This window comes from Chiloscyllium punctatum, chromosome 3, assembly GCF_047496795.1.
Source record: "Chiloscyllium punctatum isolate Juve2018m chromosome 3, sChiPun1.3, whole genome shotgun sequence".
Lineage (NCBI taxonomy): Eukaryota > Metazoa > Chordata > Chondrichthyes > Orectolobiformes > Hemiscylliidae > Chiloscyllium > Chiloscyllium punctatum.
The window spans coordinates 45,690,537-45,712,901 of NC_092741.1; the positions used below are offsets into that span (position 1 = coordinate 45,690,537).

Here is a 22,365-nt window from a genome sequence, read left to right on the forward strand (position 1 = left end):
TATGATAGAATTTGAATCCAGATTCCTAGAGCCATCCAGGGAAATGCATCACTGTGCCATTATCTCCCTATAATTCAATGAAGTACAATGAAATTGTTATTTTACTTGGAAACAACAGCAAATAGATGCAAGTGTTGCACGTCCTGTACTTGCGTGGAAAGGTGTTACAAGAAGGAGTGGGGTTGTCAGTTGTAACTGAGGGATGATCCAGGATATAGCTGAAGAAATGATCAATCTGGTATGATAGGAAGGGAATATAAATACATTTGGAAGTTCTAAAATGTTTCATCATCATGCTTTGAATGTGAAAAGAGAGAGACTGCGAGGACAAGGGATGCCCTCTCGTGGTCCTGGGAGAGAAGGATGGGTTTGAAACTGAGAGTCCTGTCAATTGTAGAGGAATCCATGGTTCAGGGAAAAGAGAGCTGTATCAGAAACACGAATATGGATAATTTCATCATTAGATCAGGGCAATGCAGAACGAGCTAGAAGAGCGTTCTGAAGAAATTATATCAAACTCAAAGTATTAACTGCTATCTCTCCACAAATGCTGCCAGAGTTCCTCCAGCGTTTTCAGTGATTGTTTTGTGAGCTGAATGTTATACTGCTATGTATCTGGGGCATGAGTTGCAAAAGTAAGATTAGTCATAACATCAATCTATTGTGCTATCAATGAAATTATATAAAATGCACAAAGACCAGATGGTAGTGCAGAGAGATGGACACCCTATTAGATAACGCTTTCTTGTCTGCTGTCCAGAAAAGCAAGTTAATGAGGTGTTGAGGTTGTTTCCTAAAAACAAAAATTATCTTCACACCTTTGGATTTGTGCTTTTAAGAATTATTGAAGGGAGAGAAATGTTCAGTGTGCAAAAGAAAACTTGCAGCTCTCGTAATGAAACTGTTGTGGAGGATTGAAATTTTGGCTCAAATATTTTAATTGACTATTGAAAATGAGGTCACCTCAAAGGTAGGAGTTATAAGTGTTAGACTTGAAAGAGACATGAAAAATCTTGCAATAATTTTTGTTATATCACAAACTAAACCATTGTGTTGTAGGCTGCATAAATGTGATGCATGCTATTGTTTGGTAATTTATGTTCAAGATGATATGCCAAATACAATTATGGTTAGCAAAATACAAAGGCAACAAAGGATGCATTCTTTGGTGATGTCTCTCATTCTCCGCACAGGCTGATTATCCTAGTTCTGTTGGTGCTTTATTTTGGTCCATTATAATGAAATATCACTCCACTTGACAATGTAGAAGTCTGAGGTTTGAGCACGTTTTAGGTTGTGAATTTTACTAGTCTATCCTTGTATTAAACGTTACAATTTTTTTTTTGTTTTGATTTTGGAGAGCTGCTGCTTGTAGAATTGTGTATAGAAAGAGTCTTTCTGTCTTACACAAGTGCCTTGTGTATACAATCTCTAATTATTGCCCAGCCATAGTTCAATACATGTAATGCTGATAGAATGAGATGTCATGTAAGTTCATCTTTGGAAATGTTGTTTCTGTGGTTCGCACTGCTGTCTCTCAGTGCCAGGGACCAGAGTTCGATTCTACCCTTGGGCGACTGCTTGTGTAGTGTTGTACATTCTCCCCATGTCTTTCTCTGGGTTCTCTGGTTTCCTTGCAGGTTAGGTGGATTGGCCATGCTAAATTGCCTATAGTGTCCAAGAATGTGCAGGTTATATAGGTTAGGCATGGGGATACGGTAGGAAGTAGAATGCTCTCCAGAAGGTCAGTGTGCACTCGATGTGCCAAATGGCCTACTTCCACACTGTAAGGATTCTATGATTCTATAAAATATTTTTGGCGTCTCCTTTATACATCTACTACTTTAGCAGTCGTAGCTCTTTCCTTCTACTGAACTCTTTCCCCCACTTAGATAGTTCATTGTGTTTGAAGTGTGATCAAAATAAAACATAATGGTAGTTCTGTCTTGCTCGCTTGCTACTTTGGAATAACTAATGAGATTTACTCAGGGTCAACCAGTTCAATGCAGAGAACCGTGCAACTGACAGAACTTAACATACCAGTGAGAGGAGTTTGTAATGATGGGAGTAACTTATTTTACTGTAGGGCAATGACTCTCTTTTAAAGTGAAACGGAAATTGAGTGACAACATATTCCTTAGTTCTGGAATTTATTGTTGAAAGCAGAGTTAGATTTGTGCAAAGCTGATTGAACTATATTTGGAATTGCAAAAAATAGTTTAAAGTCCCTGAATGAGTTGGAAAATAAGTTAATATGTATTGAAAAAAAAAATTAAAGTTAAAAGTTTACAGTATCAAAGTAGAGTGGCAGTCATGATCCAGCAGTGTTAATCTTGCCTCTGAATTAGAAATCCGTGAATTGAAGTCCAACTTTAGAAAGTTTCTTTTGCTTATTTTAGCCAAAACCTTGCGCCACACTTAAGCAATTTGTGTTTTAAATGATTAGGTGTCTTTCCCTTAGAAGCTGCCTGCTCCCGCTTGCATACTATGGCAAGGCAGAATGGCTGATTCATCTTGGTCTCTTCCTGAGTTCCCCCGCATCACCAGGTTGATTCCTGGCATGATGGGTCTGTCTTCTGAGGAGAGATTGAATAGTCTAGGCATGTCTGTCTCCGGGTGCTCTGGTTTCCTTGCACAGTCCAAAGATGTGCAGGTTAGGTGGATTGGCCATGCTAAATTGCCATAGTGTGCAGGTTGGGTGGATTAGCCATGGGGATACCCACCTATCCACCTCCCTGGAGTAAAAACGACTGAAGCAATTTCATAGGAAAGTCAAAAGAATTCTTAAAGGGCTAAGTAGAGTAATGCAGAAAAGATGCTTCCCTGTGTGGATTGCAGAGCCAGACAATGCAGTCTCAGAAAAGCCATTTAGGGTTGAGATGAGGGGGAACCTCTTCACTCAGAAGTTAGTGAATTTATAGAATTCTCTGTCTTAATTGGGGTGCAAACAGGTGATGTGCAGGAAAGTTGTGTTGTAATCAATGATCTGCCATAATCTAGAATGGTGGAGCAGGCTTTTTGGACTAAATAGCCTACTTGTGTTCATGTGTACTTCTGCACCCATTACAGGTGCTAGTCTTCAGTTGATTCAGTTCACTCCATGTGATATCAAGAAACAGCTGAAGGCACTAGGCACTTTAGAGACTATGAGCCTTAAGAACATTGCAGTAATGCTTGTGAAAACTCAGGTTTACGATAGTTCTAAAACATAACCAGGTTGTTCCACTACACCTACAACACTGGCATCTACTCAACAATGTTGAAAATTTCCCAGGTATGTCCTGTCCACAAAAAGCAGGATAAATCCACCCTGGCAAATCAGTGTACTCTTAATCATCACCAAAGTGATGAAAAGGATCATTGATCATGCTATCAAGTGGAACTTGCAAAGGAATAACATGCTCACTGATGGTCAACTTGGGGTCCAGCAAGATCAATCAGCCCCTGACCTCATTACAGCCACAGTCCAAACGTAAACAAAGGGCTGAACTTAAGAGGTGACATGAAAGTGACTCGCTTTGTCATTTTGGCTAAATATACTAACAGGCAGCCCTAACATAACTGATGTAAATAGGAATGTGGTGGTGGGGGGGGCTTCCACTTATTGGAATCATATTTTTGAAGGAAGATGGTATAGTCATTGAAGATCAAAGATCTTATACCAGAAAGGTCATTGCAAGAGTTCCTCTGGATAATTTCTCAGCCCCATCCATCTTCAGCTGCTTTATTGTTGACCTTGCATCCATCATAAGGTCAGGTGTGGAGATGTTTGCTGATGATTGCTTTGTGGGTCAACACCAAAATTACCCAAGATACTGAAGCAGTCTGTGTCCATATACAGCCTGATATGGTCAACATCCAGGCTTGGGTTGAGAAGCGGCAAGAAATCTTTGCATAAAGTGGTGACCATCTCCAACAGGAGAAAATACAATTGTCACCCTTTGACATTCAATGACTTTACTGTCAACATCCTGGGGGATTTATTAAAAGCTGATCCAGCCATGTAAATACCGTGGCTCCAGGAGCAAGTCAGAATCTTAAGTATTTTGTGCTGAGTAATTTGCCCTTGCCTCTGCAATGACTATCCATCATCTCAAGGCACAAGTTGAAATTGTTACAGGCTGCTTTCCATTTCACTGGATGGCCTGCAGCTCCAATACAACTAAAAATAACGACTAGTTGACACCCTTTTCACAACTTTCAACATTCACTTCCATCACCAAGAACAAATGGCAGCAATATGTATCATTTTCAGAATGCACTTTGATTCTATCCTCCAATACAACGTCCTTTACCATTTAGAAAGTAAAGGGCAGCAGGTTCTCAGTATACCAAATTCTCCTTCAAGCCATTCACTATCCTGACTTTGAGCTACTTTGCTATTCCTTTAGTGCTGCTGGGTCAATATTGTAGAACTGTCTCCCTAACAGCACTGTTGGTGTACCTCCACTCAAAAGGCTGCAATGATTCAAGAAGATAACTCACCGCAACCTCCTGCAATGCAATTAGAAATGAATAACACATTGACCTTGCCAGTGATGTCCAGATACCATGATTAAATTTTTCAAGTATTTGATATTCGAGTAAACCCTACTTTAATGTATTTCAAAAAAAGAAAATATTTTTTCAATTTTCTTTCCATTTCTTTTATCTCACTCTGAATCCTGTTCTACCCTTTCTATGTGTAACTTAAATTGAATTTATGATTCCTGATTAGTCGTCCTTCATTTTAACTCTGTATATCTCAGACAGAATTCTTCAGTTTGTTCAAAGAGCCATGTTTTTGCTTAACATACTTTCATTGCATATCTGACCTGATGTAGTAGCAATGCTAATTAGTTTTTGCTCCAAAGTATCATTATAATTGAATATGAAAGTAAGGATGTATTCACTTATATGGGGAATTGGTGAGATAACATCTGTGTGCAATTTTGGACTCCATATGTAAGGATTGATGTAAATGCGTCATGGTTCACCAGAGGTTAACCTAGATTGATACCTGGAATGAATGGATTAGATTATGAGGTTTCGTTGGAGAGTTTGTACTTGCTTCCATTGAAGCTTAGAGGAATAGGGGCCTACTTAATTGAAGTATATTAGGTCCTGAATGGTCTAAGAATGGTCTTGTGAGTCAGTCCAGAATTAGAAGGTTTTTTTTTAATGTTGAGGGTCACCCTTTCAGAACAGAGTTGAGAAAAGTTCTCTTAGGCTGAGATACTTCAGAAAATTCTGCCTCAGAAGGTGGTGGAAGCAAGATAGTTGAATATTTTCAGTCTGCATTTGCTGACAGCAAGGTGTATACACAGTATACCCTAGGAAGATGCTTGCACATGTGCTAATGAATAAGATTTGTTGAAATGTTTATGTTAAATGTCTTGGCTGTTCTGTGCACATGCCCACTATGCACTTTATGCATGACACATTAATGTAGAGGGTCTGGAATCATGCACATGTGCATTTCTGAGTGAGCATGCAAACACAGTTACCCTGAAGCTTAGGTGTCAACAAATACCGTCATATTTTTAAGACCGAGGTGGATAGATTCCTGTTAGGCAGCAGAATTGAGGGTTATTGGGGCTAGATGGAAATGTGAAATTTGAAACAAAAATCAATCTTTTTGGATGGCAGACTAGGTTCGAGGGTTTAAATGGTCTTCTCCTATTTTGCATGTTTGTGTGTGGTGAGATCAGTGTAGAATTTCAAAGTCACAATTTAGTGGAATGGGTTGAAAGATTATTGTTAAAGTATGAAATGATACATCCTGGTTGGAAGAACATGGAAAGACAATATAAATGAGAGTACAGTTCTCAAGGGGGAATGACAGGAGCAGATGTGAATAGGAACGTATATACATAAATCATTATAGCTTATGCAGAAAAGGTTCACGAGAATGAGGAACTTCTGTTGTGTACATTGATTGGATAAATTGGGATTGTTTTCTTTGGATAAGAGAAGGTTGAGAGGAGATTTAATGAAAGTTCTAAAAATCTTGAGCATTCTGGACATAGGCCCTTCAGTCCACCATGTCTATTTGACGGTCTGCCTCTGAGAAAATGGAGAGAACCTGCTTCTGTTGGTAAAAACATCAGGAATGAGGGCACATACTTAAGATAATTGGTAAATGTAGTAGCAACTCAAGAAAAAAAGTCTTTTCCTGCAGCAAGTGATTAGGATCTGGGCTGTGCTGCCTGAATTTTCTGTGGAATCAGTCAAGACATTCAAGAGGGAATTGAATTATCTGAGCAAGAATAATGTAGGGGTTGCAGTAAGAATGTAACAGAATGGCAGTAGGTGATAGGATTTGTTTGGAAAGTCAATGAAGATACAATGGACTAAGTGTTCACCATCTGGTAGGGGATTTTAACTTTCCAAACATCAACTGGGACTGCCATAGTGTTAAAGGTTTAGATGGAGAGGAATTTGTTAAGTGTGTACAAGACAATTTTCTGATTCAGTATGTGGATGTACCTACTGGAGAAGGTGCAAAACTTGACCTACTCTTGGGAAATAAGGCAAGGCAGGTGACTGAGGTGTCAGTAGGGGGGCATTTTGGGGCTGGTGACCATAATTCTATTCGTTTTAAAATAGTGATGGAAAAAGTTAGACCAGACCTAAAAGTTCTAAATTGGAGAAAGGCCAATTTTGACGGTATTAGGCAAGAACTTTCAAAAGCTGATTGGGGGCAGATGTTCGCAGGTAAAGGGACGGCTGGAAAATGGGAAGCCTTCAGAAATGAGATAACAAGAATCCAGAGAAAGTATATTCCTGTCAGGGTGAAAGGGAAAGCTGGTAGGTATAGGGAATGCTGGATGACTAAAGAAATTGAGTGTTTGGTTAACAAAAAGAAGGAAGCATATGTCAGGTACAGACAGGATAGATCGAGTGAATCCTTAGAGTATAAAGAAAGTAGGAGTATACTTAAGAGGGAAATCAGGAGGGCAAAACGGGGACATGATATAGCTTTAGCAAATAGAATTAAGGAGAATCCAAAGGATTTTACAAATACATTAGGGACAAAAGGGTAACTAGGGAGAGAATAGGGCCCCTCAAAGATCAGCAAGGCGGCCTTTGTGTGGAGCCACAGAAAATGGGGGAGATACTAAATGAATATTTTGCATCAGAATTTATGGTGGAAAAGGATATGGAAGGTATAGACTGTAGGGAAATAGATGGTGACATCTTGCACAATGTCCAGATTACAGAGGAGGAAGTGCTGGATGTCTTGAAACGGTTAAAGGTGGATAAATCCCCAGGACTTGATCAGGTGTACCCTAGAACTGTGGGAAGCTAGAGAAGTGATTGCTGGGCCTCTTGCTGAGATATTTGTATCATCGATAGTCACAGGTGAGGTGCCGGAAGACTGGAGGTTGGCAAACATGGTGCCACTGTTTAAGAAGGGTGGTAAGGACAAGCCAGGGAACTATAGACCAGTGAGCCCCACCTCGGTGGTGGGCAAGTTGTTGGAGGGAATCCTGAGAGACAGGATTTGGAAAGGCAAGGACTAATTCGGGATAGTCAACATGGCTTTGTGCATGGGAAATTATGTCTCACAAACTTGATTGAGTTTTTTGAAGAAGTAACAAAGAAGATTGATGAGGGCAGAGCAGTAGATGTGATCTGTATGGACTTCAGTAAGGTGTTTGACAAGGTTCCCCATGGGAGACTGATTAGCAAGGTTAGATCTCATGGAATACAGGGAGAACTAGCCATTTGAATACAGAACTGGCTCAAAGGTAGAAGACAGAGGGTGGTGGGTGGAGGGTTGTTTTTCAGCCTGGAGGTCTGTGACCAGTGGAGTGCCACAAGGATCGGTGCTGGGCCCTCTACTTTTTGTCATTTAAATAAATGATTTGGATGTGAGCATAAGAGGTACAGTAAGTAAGTTTGCAGATGTCACCAAAATTGGAGGTGTAGTGGACAGCAAAAAGAGTTACCTCAGATTACAACAGGATCTTGACCAGATGGGCCAATGGGCTGAGAAGTGGCAGATGGAGTTTAATTCAGATAAAAGTGAGGTGCTGCATTTTGGGAAAGCAAATCTTAGCAGGATTTATACACTAATGGTAAGGTCCTAGGAAGTGTAGCTGAACAAAGAGACCTTGGAGTGCAGGTTCACAGCTCCTTGAAAGTGGAGTCGCAGGTAGATAGGATAGTGAAGAAGGCGTTTGGTATGCTTTCGTTTTTTGGTCAGCGTATTGAATACAGGAGTTGGGAGGTCATGTTGCGGCTGTACAGGACGTTGGTTAGGCCACTGTTGGAATATTGTGTGCATTTCTGGTCTCCTTCCTATCGGAAAGATGTTGTGAAACTTGAAAGGGTTCAGAAAAGATTTACAAGGATGTTGCCAGGGTTGGATATCTGAGCTACAGGGAGAGGCTGGGGCTGTTTTCCTTGGAGCGTTGGAGGCTGAGGGGTGACCTTCTAGAGGTTTACAAAATTATGGGGGGCATGGATAGGATAAATAGGCTAAGTCTTTTCCCTGGGGTCGGGGAGACCAGAACTAGAGGGCATAGGTTTAGGGTGAGAGGGGAAAGATATAAAAGAGACTTAAGGGGCAACCTCTTCACGCAGAGGGTGGTACGTGTATGGAATGAGCTGCCAGAGGATGTAGTGGAGGTTGGTACAACTGCAACATTTAAGAGGTATTTAGATGGGCATATGAATAAAGGAGGGTTTGGAGGGATATGGGCCGGGTGCTGGCAGGTGGGACTAGATTGGGTTGGGATATCCGGTCGGCATGGACGGGTTGGGCCAAAGGGTCAGTTTCCATGCTGTACATCTCTATGACTCTCGGATGTGATAGTGGCTAGGACAATGTGACATTTATGCTGAGGGTTTGGGAAGGGGGTGGGACGAGAGGTGAGCAGATTGGTGAGATGGAGCCCAGAGAGAGGGATAGGTAATTAAGGGATTATGGATGGCAGGCCAGCACAGAAGAGAAGCTGAACAAGTGATAATGAGAGGTGAGGATACCAGAGAATGGGTAGTCTGTCCTTGAAACAAACCATGTTATGTGGTAATAAGTGAAAATGGGGTGGTTGTGCTAAAAGCATTGCCTGTCATAACAGGACCTGGTGTGGCGTGGGTTAAAAAAAACATTAGAAGGATGTATTCAGCCTCCAAATTTATTGAACTCAGTGATTAGCCTGAGAGGCTGCAGGGTTCCCAGACAAAAATAAATTGTTCTTCAAGCTTGCATGGTTTCCGTATTTGTTCTTTAATATCTCTGCTGAACAAAAATGTATCTATCTAGATTTAAAATTAACAACTTTGAGCTACAGGGAGAGGCTGAACAGGCTGGGGCTGTTTTCCCTGGAGCGTTGGAGGCTGAGGGGTGGCCTTATAGAGGTTTACAAAATTATGAGGGGCATGGATAGGATAAATAGACAAAGTCTTTTCCCTGGGGTGGGGGAGCCCAGAATTGGAGGACATAGGTTTAGGTTGAGAGGGGAAAGATATAAGAGACCTAAAAGGCAACCTTTTCACACAGAGGGTGGTACGGGTATGGAATGAGCTGCCAGAGGAAGTGGTGGAGGCTGGTACAATCGCAACATTTAAGAGGCATTTGGATGGGTATATGAATAGGAAGGGTTTGGAGGGATGGCAGGTGGAACTAGATTGGGTTGGGATATCTGATCGACATGGACAGGTTGGATCGAAGGGTCTGTTTCCATGCTGTACATCTCTATGACTCTACCTGTGCTGTAATCATCCTGTGATTGTCTCCCTAGACAAGTGGAAAAATATTTTGAAAACTGTTAATTTGAGTTGTAGAATTTAAAAAGTGATCTATAAAGTATTTAAATAAGGGATCTGATAAAATTAAACCACTATTAACATTTAGAAATGTTAAAAAAAAAGAACATCTAGTTAAAACTATCCTCCAGTAGCTTTCCAAATAGCAAAAGCAAGTGGTTGTGTAGTATTAAGTTACTTTCTTGTCAAACAAGAAAGAAGTTCAAATGTTAATATTATTATGTCTTTGTAATAAAACCACTTTAATCAGCCTGAACTACAGAGGAACCTCGATTATCCAAATACCAATTATCCGAAAATCAGATTATCCGAAGGAGATCTCGAGGTCGTGATAGAAACATTGTACGGGGTTGGGGGTGGGGAGCACTGTTGCAGGGGGTTGGGATGAGGGGCGGTGTTGTAGGGAGTGGGTGGGCGGTGTTGCATAGAGTTGGGGGCAGGGGGTGGTGTTAGAGGTTTGGGGGTGGGTGTGGTATTGCACAGGGTTGGGGGCGGGGGTGGTGTTGCACGGGGTGGGGGATCGGGGGTGGTGTTGCACGGGGTTGGGAGCAGGGGGCGGTATTGCATGGGGGCAGGGGCGGGGGTTGGTGTTGTGGGAGGGGTGGGGTTCGATGGGGGCGGGGCCTCGCACGGTAAGTGCTCCTGCTAGTCTCCTGAATGAGGAGCAGACTTTTTAAAACTCTGAGCCCCAGAGGAAAGGCATTTAATCGATTAAACGATTAATTGATTATCCGAACGAAATAATTCCTGCCCATTGTGTTCGGATAATTGAGGTTCCCTTGTAATTCTCTCCCATTGCATTTCTTAATCTGCATATAGATTTGGACAAGGTATAGTTTAGCAATCACAAAGGATTAGAAACACTGTTTGGAAAGGCAGTACAAAACTTGAGGATTTTGATCATCAAGCAATATTTACTTTAAGTTTTTATTTCTTCATCCTTGTATGGGATATGGTTGTAACCATCCCTAATAGAATCAAGTTGAATTGAGTAGCTGGTGTCATTACAGTGGGCAGTAAAGAGTCCTCCACATTGCTGTTAGTCTGCATTCACATGTAAAACAACCAGGTAAAGAACAGCAGATTTTCTTCTCTAAAGGACATTAGTGTACCAAAGGGGTTTTAACAATAATGAACAATGCTTACATGATTGCAGTTAAACTAAATTCTGTTTCTAGATTTTACTGATTCATGTTTCACCCTATGTACAGCTTGAAACCATGTCCCCAGACATTAGCCTGTGGCTCTGGATTACTAATCCAATGACGTGATCTTCACAGCATCATCGATCCTCTACACCCACGCTTTAGAACTCAACTTCTGGGGCGATCTGACTGCACAACTATTTAAAAGGATGTGTGCTCACATTTAACTGGCACCAAGTATCATTTTTAAGAATTAAGGCTTCTGGATTATTCAAACACAAGGCTGTAGTTAGCAAAAATTTCATTAATGTGTCTTGGTTGCTGTATATTTTTGAGCATTGACTTTCTGGATCAAAGATTGTTGGAAAACTTTCATTGTATGCTACAAAATTGTTGAAATTTATATCTCCAGCTTTTTTGCAGCTACAGTTGAATAAGAACACTGAATACAGCTCTTCTTTGTTTTTACCAATTAATCTCATTGCCAACTTTTACAACATTGCTGCAGTTTCTTGTGAAGTTATTGTTAAATCTGTTTTTCCCCATTGCAGACTGTACATTTTAAGTTGCTATAACTTAGAGTGAAAACAAAATTATTATTTCTCATTGCACCTCTGATTTTTTTTATTGCTACTTCCAATTATTTTAAATGTATGTCCTTGGATGCCAAAGTTTCCCTCAAGTAGACATAGTTCTCCTTACAACTCTTTCAATTCCCTTGATTTTGAACCTTCTTGAGTTGAGCTCTAATAATAAGATGCAATAGCTTGGAATTTGCTGAACTGCTGGTCAATGAATGTAACTCTTTGCTGGAAAATTATTGATAATATGTTGCAGAGTTTAGTAACTGTTCAGGGGGACTGCACCCAACCTTTGACGCAAATCCAAGGTGCCTTTCGAAATGGGAATGTTTCACATCAGTGGCCTCAACCTGCAGGGATTGCGGTGTGTACAGAACACCCAAATTGAGTTTAATTTGATCTGCGTGGTGGAGTTTGTACTGCGACTGTATAAGTCTATATATTGATATTAAGATGTGATCTGTAATGCACTGTGTTGTCCCCTGAGATATATGCAATCCCGAAACATCTCCTTGCACAATTGTAATGCATCTTTAGTACATAAATTTATGTAAAAATAAAACCAATAATTTTTTTTTAGTTTGTTGATTGGCTCGGCCAGCGGTTTTTTGGCCATCCCTAAATTCCCTAAGAAAGTGCTGATCACCAAACTGTCAAAGCATTGAACTTATTACTTAACTGAGATTGAAGATGTCTATCAGATTCTTACAAAACGTTAATGACAACATTATATTTCAGATGACCCGTGAAATGGTTGAATTCTTTACACATTCCAAACCCTAAAACATTATTCTCTGATGTTCTAAGTGGCTGTGCTAATCTGACCTGGGTTGACTTTAAGAGTCTGAGCAATGACAATTGCCTATTGAAAAGTTTCCACTGAGTCGCTCTAGCGCAGTGTAGAAGTTGTATAAGTGAGGCATCACTAAAATGACTAATGTTTCATTAATAGGATAACCCAAAGTTGAGAACTTCAGTAAGGAATTCTCTCTTTTCAATTTTTTAATAGTTTTATTCATTCCGAAGAAGTCCTTCACTATTGGCTAAGCAAAGTGATCATTGAAACAACCTGATGGAAGCAAGTTTAACATGAAATCTCTTTGTGGAGTAGATATTTTTGATCAACCTATTTAGAAATGTGATTACACATCTCCTGGAGAGGTGGGACTTGAACCAGTTCTTCTAGCCTGGACATAGGGACACTGTTAGTCTATCACAAGAACCCTATTCCGTGGTGTTATAGAGTCATAGAGATGTACAGACCCTTCGGTCCAACTTGTCCATACTGACCAGATAACCCAACCCAATCTAGTTCCTCTTGCCAGCATCCAGCCTATATCCCTCCAAACCTTTTCTATTCATATACATTCGGGTGCCTTTTAAATATTGCAATTGTATTGCCTCCACAGTTCCTCTGGCAGATTATTCCATGCATGCACCATCTTCTGTGTAAAAATGTTGCCCCTTAGGTCCCTTTTATATCTTTCTCATCTCACTCTAAACCTATGTCCTCTAGTTCTGGACTCCCCTACCCCAAGGAAAAGACCTTGTCTACTACCATATCCATGCCCCTCATGATTCATAAACCTCTATATGGTCACCTCTTAGCCTCCGATGCTCCAGGGAAAACAGCCCTAGCCTATTCAACCTCTCCCTATGGCTCAAGTCCTGCAACCCTGGCAACATCCTTGTAAATCTTTTCTGAACCCTTTCAAGTTTCCAGCGTCCTTCCGATAGGAAGGTGACCAGAATTGTATGCAATATTGCAAAAGTGGCCTAACCAATGTCCTCTACAACTACAACATGACCTCCCAACTCAATACTGTGACCAATAAATGAAAGCATACCAAACACCACCTTCACTATCCTATCTCCCTGCAACTCTACCTAAAAGGAACTATGATCCTCCACGCCAAGGTCTCTTTATTCGGACCTTACCATTAAGTGTATAAGTCCTGCTAAGATTTGCTTTCCCAAAATGCAGCACCTCGCTTTTATCTAAATTAAACTCCATCTGCCACTCCTCAGCCCATTGGCACATATGATCAAGATTGTGTTGTAGTTTTAATCACCAATAAAGTTATTTTCAGGCATTTTATCATTACGCTCTCGTCCACCAGATCCTTTCAATTTGACTTTTTGTCTGAGAGGGAGAAAGGAAAGAAATAAACACTTATGTAAATCATTTCCAAATGCTCTAAATTTCCAATTACCTACCCCTTGGTACTCCTTTTTCTTTCCCCAGTATACCTTTGCAGCACTTCTCATGCTTTTGTGCTCAGATAAGTCTGCATGGTCTCTCAGCTTAGTACTTTCTCTTGTACAACAACCTCTAGTCCAACTGAAAAGCATCTTATCTAAAACTGACTTAACCCTTCATCGCCAGGTCTGACATAACCCACTTCAAGCTTGACGAAGTGATATTGTACACTGCAATATCGCTATTACTCTCATGTCTTTCTGAAGCATAAAGTGAAGGTGCCAGTATTGGACTGGGTTGGACAAAGTCAGAAGTCGCACCACACCAGGTATAGATCAGGTTTATTTGAAATCACAAGCTTTCGGAGTGGTGCTCCTTTGTCAGGTGTAGGAGTGCACTCTGAAAGCTTATGATTTCAAATAACTCTGTTGGCCTATAACCTGGTGTCATGTGACTTCTGACTTTGGAGTATAAAGATAATCGTGCTGCTTTTCCCGCACTGTCAACTGCCTGCTTAACATTATCCTGTCAGCTAACATTATAAAGAATTCACGGATTTCTTCACAGTAAATAGATTTTGTTGCTTCTTCCTTTTTTGGGCTGATGAAGTCAAGCTTTCTCCCAGATCCCCCACCTATTCTAGTCATGCTCTTTCTCTTCAGAACTCTTCAACCATGTCAACATCAAGAAGTCTAAATCCAGTTTGAAATCTGTATCCTTACCACTAATTCATACTCTTCTCGGCTACTATCAGCCTCACTAGACTCTTTGATTTGAAACCAGAGTTGAGTTTTTAATCCACTCCTCTTCACCTTTCCACACTGCCGCAATTCATTCATTTGTTATTGAAAGCTTCTGTCATGTCACTTTTGAACCCAGTTTTGTCCAATCCTCCTGATAAGTTCCCCATCCTAAATAAATTTCAGTTCATGTGAAACTGTGCAACTTCTGTCTTATTCAGCTGGCAGCTGTAAGCTAGTCCATCATCCCCATCCTCTCAAATCTGTATTTGACTCACAGTTCCTCCAGCACCTTGAATTTAAATCCCCTACCCTGGTGTTTCAGTCCAGTGTTCCCTTTATCTTTAATTTGCTATTTTCACCCCAAGACATGATCCTAGCAAATTAAATCTTTTTGCCTATTTCCCCACTGCTGCCTTGACCCTCCAACATTCAAGGCCCACTCACCCCTTCTACAATCTATCTGTTTATATTCCTTCAAGATCTTCTTTAACAGGAACGGTGACCAGAAAATTGAAATGTATTTTAATGTGTCTTTAGTGTACACATTTCCTTGTGCACCTGAAGTAGCTTCTGTTATTTTATGATTTTGAAGGTACCGTATAAATATATGATAAATTCCTAAGGCAAAATTGTCTCAATTGACAGCAGTTTTTTTGGTAATGAACAAAGCGTAGGAATGGAATATTTAGAATATTGACAATCTTGTACTGAATTGGCTGCATCTGGAAAATGTGCAGTATTAGTTTAGATACATTGTAATAGGAAATGACTAACTGTTGTAACCTCATTTTTTTTATAAATAGGTCTGAAACAGAATATTAGTAAATACATACGGTACACCGATACATCAGCTGATTCAGATAAAGCCTGAATTTCAGCTCATGTGAGTCATTTGCCTACTTTTATAAGGGCTAACACAGCAGGTGTGTCATGGATTTGTTCGCCAAGCATTATCTGCAATCTCCTGTAAAAATGGATCAGAGTGAGCAAAATCATGTGCTTTTACTCTGCATGCATTTTCTGACTTAATGACACAACTATCAATTTTCTTGGTGCGTTTGGGTTCATTGTCTGTTACTCATCTAAAATTATTTCAAACACCTTATGATGAGATAATCAATTGCAGTGATAACATTCGCAACCTTTTTTGTGATATTGTTTAGGTTGAGAGGTAAAAGGTTTTAAATTTCAATGGCATTGTTACGGGTGTGAAGTTTTATAAGTCTTATGTTATTAAGCTGTCCCTTTAATTCAAGGCATAAAAGAATAATAAAGTGGATCATGTGTCCTGGGACAAGTTCTACCTGACAACAAACCTGTGTCATGTTACTTTTGGGGAACAGACGTACAGACTGAGTGTTATTGAAATGCATGTGCCATGTTTAACACCTGAACACACAAGGATGGATGTGCTATTGCAGACTTTATACCTTTTGAGGCATTGAAACAGAGAATGACAGATTCCTGAGCATACAGGGAGAGAGCGGCAGATAGCAGCTACTGTGATTAGTAAGAGGAGAAATGATTCGTACAACCACCTGATGAAGGAGCAGCGCTCTGAAAGCTAGTGCTTCCAGTTCAACCTGTTGGACTATAACCTGGTGTTGTGTGATTTTTTAACAAGAGAAGAAAAGCTGCTTATGTTGTTGGCTAGCAGACAATGCTTGTGAGAAGCCACTCTGATTCGAAATGGAACCATTGAAAATTTACACACTTTGGTAGATTCGACCTGGCATGGGCAAAGGTAGCTTGCATTGGTGTGAGTCTGGCTGCTGGAGTGCTCAGTTTACGAATTACAGGAAGTTGAGGGATAATGCCTTTGGTCACTGAATAGAGAAATGGTAAAATAAAACCAAAGCATGCAGGAGATCTGGCAACATCTGTGGAGGGAGAAGTGGAGTTAGTGTTTTGAGTCCAACATAATACAGGTACGCAATCCTTTATCCGAAACCCTCGGGACCAGCTGGTTTTTGGAATTTGGAATTTTTTGGATTTCGGAATAAGTGACAGTTTAACAGTGAAATTTTTAAAAATCTTACTGAACAGCAGATGCACCTATGAAAACTACGAGCCCTGAATTTATGCGGAAAGTCAGGAGGCATGGGATAGAGGGAAATTTGGCCAATTGGATAGAAAACTGGCTAACCGGTCGAAGTCAGAGAGTGGTGGTAGATGGTAAATATTCAGCCTGGAGCCCAGTTACAAGTGGAGTTCCGCAGGGATCAGTTCTGGGTCCTCTGCTGTTTGTAATTTTTATTAATGACTTGGATGAGGGAGTCGAAGGGTGGGTCAGTAAATTTGCAGATGATACGAAGATAGGTGGAGTTGTGGACAGTGAGGAGGGCATTTGTTGTTTGCAAAGGGACTTAGATATGATGCAGAGCTGGGCTGAGGAGTGGCAGATGGAGTTCAACCCTGCCAAGTGTGAGGTTGTCCATTTTGGAAGGACAAATAAGAATGCGGAATACAGGGTTAATGGTAGGGTTCTTAGTCAGGTGGAGGAACAGAGGGATCTTGGGGTCTATGTACATAGATCTTTGAAAGTTGCCACTCAGGTGGATAGAGTTTGTAAGAAGGCCTATGGTGTATTATCGTTCATTAGCAGAGGGATTGAATTCAAGAGTCGTGAAGTGATGTTGCAGCTGTACAGGACTTTGGTTAGGCCACATTTGGAGTACTGTGTGCAGTTCTGGTCACCTCACTTTAGGAAAGAGTTGGAAGCTTTGGAGAGGGTGCAGAGAAGATTTACCAGGATGTTGCCTGGAATGGAGAATAGGTCATACGAGGATAGGTTGAGAGTTCTAGGCCTTTTCTCGTTGGGACGGCGAAGGATGAGGGGTGACTTGATAGAGGTTTATAAGATGATCAGGGGAATAGATAGAGTAGACAGTCAGAAACTTTTTCCCCGGGTACAACAGTGTGTTACAAGGGGACATAAATTTAAGGTGAAAGGTGGAGGTATATGGGAGATGTCAGGGGTGGGTTCTTTACCCAGAGAGTGGTGGGGGCATGGAATGCACTGCCCGTGGGAGTGGTAGAGTCAGAATCATTGGCGACCTTTAAGCGGCATTTGGATAGGTACATGGATGGGTGCTTAATCTAGAATAGAAGTTTGGCACAACATCGTGGGCCGAAGGGCCTGTTCTGTGCTGTATTGTTCTATGTTCTATGAGACAGAACTGATGCCTGCCAGTGCTGGGTCACACCCCCAGTGTGATGTAGATTGAGTGGGTGTGGGGTTGGGTTAACTGTCTGCACCCCAAACAACATTGTAAATGGGAAAAAAAACTTCATGACAAAAACTTCAGGTTTCAGAGCTTTTCGGATTTCGGATAAAGGATTGTCTACCTGTACTACTACAGAACGTGCAAGAGGTAGGATTAGAAAGAAAGCATCCCAAAGTTATTCAGCCACAGAACATACTTGTGGAAAAAGTTGTAGGTCATGGAATATCAGGGACAACAATAGCATGGGTATAAAATTGGCTGAGGGGTAGCTAATAAGGAATATTTAATGGGTTTTTGTTTTGGGCTGGTAGAACGTCAGTAATGGAGCTCCTCTGGTCAGTGTTGGGACCCTTACTTTTTCTGATTCCCCATAAATCCCTGGGTCTGGGTATGCAGAGATTAGTTTCAAAGATTGAAAATGATGCAAAACTGTGAGCTGAACAGTATAGAACTTCAAAAGGACAATGATACAGTGAGTGGGTAGATATGTGGCAGATGGAGTTTAATGTGGAGAAGTGTGAAATGATGCACTTTGGTACAAAGAACATAGACAAGCGGGGTCACTCAACCTAAAGCGTTAACTCTGATTTCTTTTTAGCGGTGCTGCCAGAGCCTCCTGAGCTATTCCACCGATTGTTTGTTTCTCTTTGTGTATAAAACAAAAGGAATTATTCTGAAGGGTGTGCAGATGCAGAAATATCTCAGTCTGTATGTACATAAATCATTAAAGGTAGTAAGATAAGTAGAGAACAGTCTGTGACTCTGAATCAAGCATACAGTACTCTAGGCTTCATAATTGGGTCATATAACATGAGCAGGGAGATTATGATAGTTTTATAAGACATTGGTTGGATCTGAGTTGGACTTGCTGTGTACCATTCTAGGCATCACACTAAGAAGGACGTGAATGCATTTGAGAATGTAGAAGAGGTTTCAGAGAATGGGTCTAGGGATGAGACACTTAGTTATGAGAAAAGTTTGGAGACCTTGACTGTTTTGCTTTGAGAGGAGAAAACTGAGAGGAGATTTGGTAGAAATTTTCAGAACCATTAGAGGTGTTAACAAAGTGGATAAGGAAGAACTCCCCACTCATGAACAAATCAAGAATGAGAGGGCACAGATTTAAACTCTTTTCTAAAAGAAGCAAATGTGAGGTGAGAAAAAGCTTTTGGGTATGGAATGTATTGCCTGGAAATGTGGTGGAGACAGACTCAATTGAGGCATACATGAAGCCATTGTTTCTGTTTAAATGATCATCCAATGTGCACGGTTACAGGGGAAGGGGGTTGGCACTAAGCTAATATGCTCAGAGAAGCAGTGCAGACATGATGGTCCAAATGGCCGCTACCTGTGAAGGAGCGATGGAGTCAGTTGGAAAAAGTGGAGAGAAAGGATCCAAAAGTATTGGATCTTGAGCTATTGGAAACTGTGTTCCTTAACACTTGAAAAGAAAAGAAATTGTTTATTGTAGAGACATCAAATGAGATGAAATTGGACTGAGGATTATGACAGCTTTGAAATAGTAAAGGGTAGTACTGATGGAAAGAGAGAGATCAAGAACGTGCATATGACCGTGTAGCTGTAAGGAGCATAGTATGTTGCAGAAATACCTGTATCCTAGGTGGATTCAAATAATGAAGGATGAAAGTTCAGTTTGGAGTAAGTCAAATCCAGGGACAGTCACTTTAGGAAGAAGAAGTGGCCGAGAGAGCACATTTTGTTAAACATGTTATCAAACCCTCTGAGTAATGTAGGTAACAATGAAGATGAAGCAACTAAGGTTCAAACAGAAATCCCTTCAGAGAGAAGAGCAAAAATTCAAGGAATGCGTGCCTGAAAGAGAAGTGGCAGTGAATTAAATATTTAAATAAGAACAAAGTGCTGCATGTGAAGGAGATGCAAAATAAAATAGCAAATCTGCTAACATCTCTGGAGAGAGAAACAGAATTGATATTTTGAGCCCAGTATGACTCCTGTTCAAAAGAAATGCTAACACTGACTTTGTACTCGTAAGTAAAAGATTGCAATTCTACAGATATCTGGCCTATCAGGTTAAAACTCTCTAAGTAACTTGTTCTGCAGTTTAGAGTATTAGGTTTCATAATAATACATTCAGTTAATGTTGATCTTTGTCGCAATAAAAGCCTTATTGGTTTCTACTGGAATCATAAAACAAAGCGGGAAAAGGATCGTTGTTAAACTTGGTTCTGTCCTCGCCTGACCTTTAACTACATGCACTTGCCAGTATAGATCTCAAGATAGGGATCAGGAATGAACTCCATGGTTGTCGTCTTCCTTGAGTCTTATATTTCCCTGGAATTGAAAATGTTTCAATATTGTGGGACACTAAAGATTTTCTTAAGCCTCTCACACTAAAACTTAGATAATTGAATGAGATGCATTGTGTGTTGCATTTAATTCTTTATTTCGTTTGCATTGTTTTTTATTTGATCTGGAAACTTTGGAACGTAATTTGAGGTTTACATGTGGTCATTATAAAATTGATGATTCTCATGTGACCAATAAGTTATAGGGTTGAAATCTAAATTAAATTATGTTCTCCAGTATTACAACTATCTGATAAAGAATTAACTAAATTCAACATAACGGCATTGGACCACAAAACTGTTCCTAATGCACTCTTAAAAATATTTATCTGTTTGTGGCATAGGGAATTGAAATACAGCAATGGGATTAGCATTCCTTTTATATTGAAAGAGTTAATTATTGATGGATCTAATTAAAAATGTATTAAAATGTTGTCATCTAATTACAACCTATGCACTCTCACCTTCTAAACTTTACAGCTAATCTTGCAAATCCTTCACATCCTGCCAGTGACTCAGTTTTTCTGGTAATCCTATATGTGCACCACTGTTAATGTGCGCCGTATTTCTGTTTTGTTTGCTCTCAATTCCCCAACCTCCTTAAAAACAGAGGGCTTTTAGTTACAGGTGTCAAGACCAGGCATCTACATTTGCAGAGCTGACTGATTACTTATCTCCAAGCACTGTGTGTCTGGCACATAGGCTCAGGTGTTACATTGAATGTGAGTGATTGACAGTTTGGATAGAAAATATAGGACAAGCCAAGACCTACATCATTTTTAGAAGACAGTTAACTTTTGCTTCTTACAAAATTAAGGCGTGAAACAAAAACGCTGAACAGTTGTGCATACCTATTTGAAGTATTACAGTTAGAAATGATCCTTTAGCATATACCAACAACACCACCAGCCACACAACCTTACCACTCATGAAATGTTGGAAAACGTTTAATAAAAATCTATGATTGTAATTGTGTTGAGATTTAGTTAATAGTAAAACTGCAAACCGAATCAGTTCATGTAATTCCTTCATGACTGTGAATCTCTCGTCAGGAAATAGAAAATGACAGTGGCACACTTTTTTTAACAGAACTCAAATGCATAGTTGAGTAAGCATTGAAATTGAACTTTGTGTGAAGGCATTTTTTAAAATGTAAACATGTACTCAGATCCCAGAGAGATCTTTTAGTCATTTTCATTGTAGTGTAAGTACCGGTGTTGGACTGGGGTAGACAACATTAAAAGTCACACATGTTACAGGCTAGGCCAGACCCCTCAAAACCTCCTTAAGCCGGTAGCCCCAGATCATAACTTAGCAATTTGTTTCAGTAAGTGTACAGTGAAAATTACCCGGATTAAGTTAGCTAGGTTGACTACTAGATTTTAAAACAGACAAAAAATTGTTCACAAAATTACACAATGAAATACAAAGAACAGAATAAAGAACCCCAACAGAATATCAGCCTATCCAACTGGACTTAATTATGCTGTTTCAAATTTACACAACAGTCCCAATAACCAAACTCCCTTTTAAAAACCAACATAAATGGAACACCTGCTTACAGGTTGAAGTTGAAGGGCAGAAAAAGAGAGAGAGTGAGTTTCCCCACAGCTCCCTGTTGAACAGAACTGAACTCAAACAGCTCAACTAGAGAGTTGACCATTCCCGTTTCTTTATACAGGTCACTTCTAAAACATGACCACTTTGTTCTGAAGTCTCATCTGTTCACATATAAACAAAAGGCCTCTCAAAGTCCTTTTTCATCTTTGCACCAAACCAGGCTGATTGCAGCCCTCCCAGATCATTACCCCTCTGAAAAAAATCAAGGACAGTGTACCCTTGAGCCAAGAAACCACTTTTTTAAAAAAAGGACTAGCTTTGTGACACACAACACCAGGTTATAGTCCTGATTTGGAGGTGCCAGTGTTGGATTGGGGTTACAAAGCTATAGTCCAACGGGTTTACTTGGAAGCACTAGCTTTCGGACAGCTGCTCCTTCGTCAGTAAGCTATACTCCACAACCACCTGATGAAGGAGCAGTGCTGCGAAATCTAGTTCTTCCAAATGAACCTGTTGGACTATAACCTGGTGTTGTGTGATTTTTAACATTTTCATTGAAAGCAAACCTTCCTTTCTTCCAACTGGGCAGAACTCTCTTCTCAATCAAGACCGTTGACAATTATGGTTACATAGGATCCTTGATTCCTTCAGGACATAATGATTTTTTTTATGTGAACCTCTGACAATGAATACGAATGGCTGTTTGACTACATGAAGCAGATACCTCAGTTATAAACTGTCTTTGCATGACATTTCCTGCAATTTTCCAGCATGGCTACTGCATAACACACGATTAATTTCCTAGCTCTTTCCTTCCTTACAATTA

At 40.3% G+C, this 22,365-nt stretch overlaps 1 protein-coding gene across 3 annotated transcripts in view; it reads left to right on the top strand.

Moving 5' to 3' along the window:
- The window catches only part of atg5 (ATG5 autophagy related 5 homolog (S. cerevisiae)), a 158,969-nt gene that overhangs the window by 93,493 nt on the left and 43,111 nt on the right, over positions 1-22,365 (top strand). Inside the window, exon 7 of one of the 3 annotated variants that reach the window (XM_072552733.1) lies at positions 10,968-15,837. The exons of the other annotated variants lie outside the window; for them this stretch is intronic. Coding sequence (XP_072408834.1) covers positions 10,968-11,027 — 60 coding nt within the window. The 3' untranslated portion in view covers positions 11,028-15,837. Of the gene's footprint in view, positions 1-10,967; positions 15,838-22,365 lie in introns of those variants that run through there. 3 annotated transcript variants of the gene reach the window in all.